General features: G+C 33.4%; 1 protein-coding gene across 1 annotated transcript in view; it reads right to left on the bottom strand.

Moving 5' to 3' along the window:
• The window catches only part of LOC147469178 (protein NipSnap homolog 3A-like), a 45,408-nt gene that overhangs the window by 41,427 nt on the left and 1,481 nt on the right, over positions 1 to 2,500 (bottom strand). Inside the window, exon 2 of the mRNA XM_086550178.1 lies at positions 814 to 870. Within this exon, the coding sequence (XP_086406304.1) occupies positions 814 to 870 (57 nt within the window). The remainder of the gene's footprint in view (positions 1 to 813; positions 871 to 2,500) is intronic.

Genomic DNA, 2,500 nt, shown 5'->3' with positions numbered 1-2,500 from the left:
TCTGTTTCTGAAATAATTTGTTTTTGCACTTTGTGTTTACTGTTTAACATTTTTCTTTTTTATTTCATAATCTGCCTTAAGGGCGGCGTCATTTCTGTTATTTTTGAGACTATGGTGGGCATTATTTCTGTCTTTAATAGCCCTCTTGATGTCGTCATCTATCCAAGGAGCAGGGGGGCGTCTGACGACTCTCGTTACAAGAGGTGCCAACGCGTCAATACTGCCTTTAATCACTTCTGTAAGGATAGTTACCTGTTTGTCTACATCATCTGTTGAAAAGATATTTAAGAGCATCGTCTCTTTAGATCTGATGAGCTCGATGAATGATTGAAGATTGTAATGCTTGAGGTCACGAAATGTTTTTGTTATCGGTGGTCGCTTTGTTTTTTTATATTCAATGTGAGTGTGAGAAGTTCATTGTCAGCAATATGACACGGGATGACACCCGTATGATGGATAATGTCTGACCAGTTAGTTATTATTACATCTAATAAGGATGAGGTGTTTTTTGTAATACGTGTAGGTTTATCTATAATTTGAGAGAGAGAGAGAGAAAGAGGAGACAGAGAGAGAAAGGGGAGAAAGAGAGGGAGAGAGAGAGTAAGAGAGAAAGAGAGAGAAAGAGAGAGAGAGACCAATTCAAATAAACAGATCTGAAAACTAACAGTTATTAGCGGATGAATAATAAAGGCAAGCAAAGATCATGCTTTTCTCTCTACACATCAAACGAAAAGAGGGAGAATTGCTCACTAATCAACATATTTCAACAAATAGCAATTGACAGGAACATCATAGTGCAGGCGCATAACTTGCCTTATCCGGATAGACTGTATAAGTTCGCAGCTCGTACACCGGGTCTTGCTTGGCAGCCTAGAAAGAATGAGGATTTGGTTATTCGTATATCTTCAACACTAACTCACAAAAAAAAAAAAAAAAAAAAAAAAAAAAAAAAAAAAAAAAAAAAAAAAAAATATATATATATATATATATATATATATATATATATATATATATGTGTGTGTGTGTGTGTGTGTGTGTGTGTATGTATGTATATGTATGTATGTATGTATGTATGCATATATAATTCAGTAAAGCAAAGGCAAAAGCATATATATGCATCTAGACCCCCCCCCCCTCCCTCCTTACACATACACATACGCCATTCATAGAATCAACAAAATGATTGAAAAATCCAAAGTAAAAGCTAATTCAAGAATTCCGTACGAGCAACACACATAGGCATCGCAATAAATCTTAAGAGAATTCTAAACATTTGTGGAGTAATACCTACAGAGGAAAATAAAATACCTATTAGAACTCGCTTACGACCGTAGTTTAATAACCACTGAGCTAGACATTCCTGTTTACCGAATCACATACTTTTTTTTTTCTTCTTTTTTTCTTCTTTTTTCTTTTGTGTGTGTGAGTGTGTGCGTGTGTGTGAGTGTGTGTGTGTGTGTGTGTGTGTGTGTGTGTGTGTGTGTGTGTGTGTGTGTGTGTGTGCGCGTGTGTGTGTGTGTGTGTGTGTGTGTGTGTGTGTGTGTGTGTGTGTGCGCGTGCGTGTGCGTGTGTGTGTGTGCATGTGCATGTGAATGTGAATGTGAACGTGAAAGTGAATGTGAATGTGAATGTGAATGTGAAAGTGAAAGTGAATGTGTATGTGTTGCGTATACGCATATGCATGTGTGTATGTGAGTATGTATGTATCTATGTATATATGTATATATATATGTATATGCATATGTATATGTATATGTATATGTATGTGTAAATATATATGTGTATGTATAAGCATATGAATATGACTATGAATATGAATATGAATATAAATATGAGCATGCATATAGACATACAAATAGTTAGAAAGATAGATACACACATATATATTTATACATATATACACATTATATATTCATACATATATACACATTATATATATACATACATATATATATATATATATATATATATATATATATATATATATATATATAATCACTGACCTAGTTCATGAACTTTTAAGTGAAAAAGGTTAATAAAAAAAATAACCGTTAATTCGCCCTGGGAAATTACACTGTAAGCGTAATGGAATTAACAAACAATTTATCAGAAATGTCGTTTGAACAACCATTTCGAAAAAGTGGTCATTCACTCATTTTTTTCAGTGGAGAATTTGTAACGTTCATAGCTCATGAAAATAAAGCTTGTCAGGATTTAGAAGAATGAAAATCAATGGCAGAGCTGGGATGATTACTTTAAAATGTAAAAATAATATATGATGATGATAAAGAAAAAAATGAAAAGAGCAAAAACATAGGCAAACAAAAATAACAACAGTAATTATAAAAAAAAAAAAAAATCATGAACACCGACGAAAATAGGTTTGTCCGACAGCTTATTTTGCAATTAAACAGATAAGCTTTACTTCTAAATGATCTTTCTCCACCAAACTGCTATTGAGTCTTGCAATGTAACGGCGAGACTCTTCACTTTGCAGCCT

The sequence above is a fragment of the Penaeus japonicus genome, unplaced genomic scaffold, assembly GCF_977035675.1.
Source record: "Penaeus japonicus unplaced genomic scaffold, GWHDUDI00000001_assembly GWHDUDI00000023, whole genome shotgun sequence".
NCBI lineage: Eukaryota > Metazoa > Arthropoda > Malacostraca > Decapoda > Penaeidae > Penaeus > Penaeus japonicus.
This window is presented reverse-complemented; position numbering and strand designations above follow the sequence as displayed.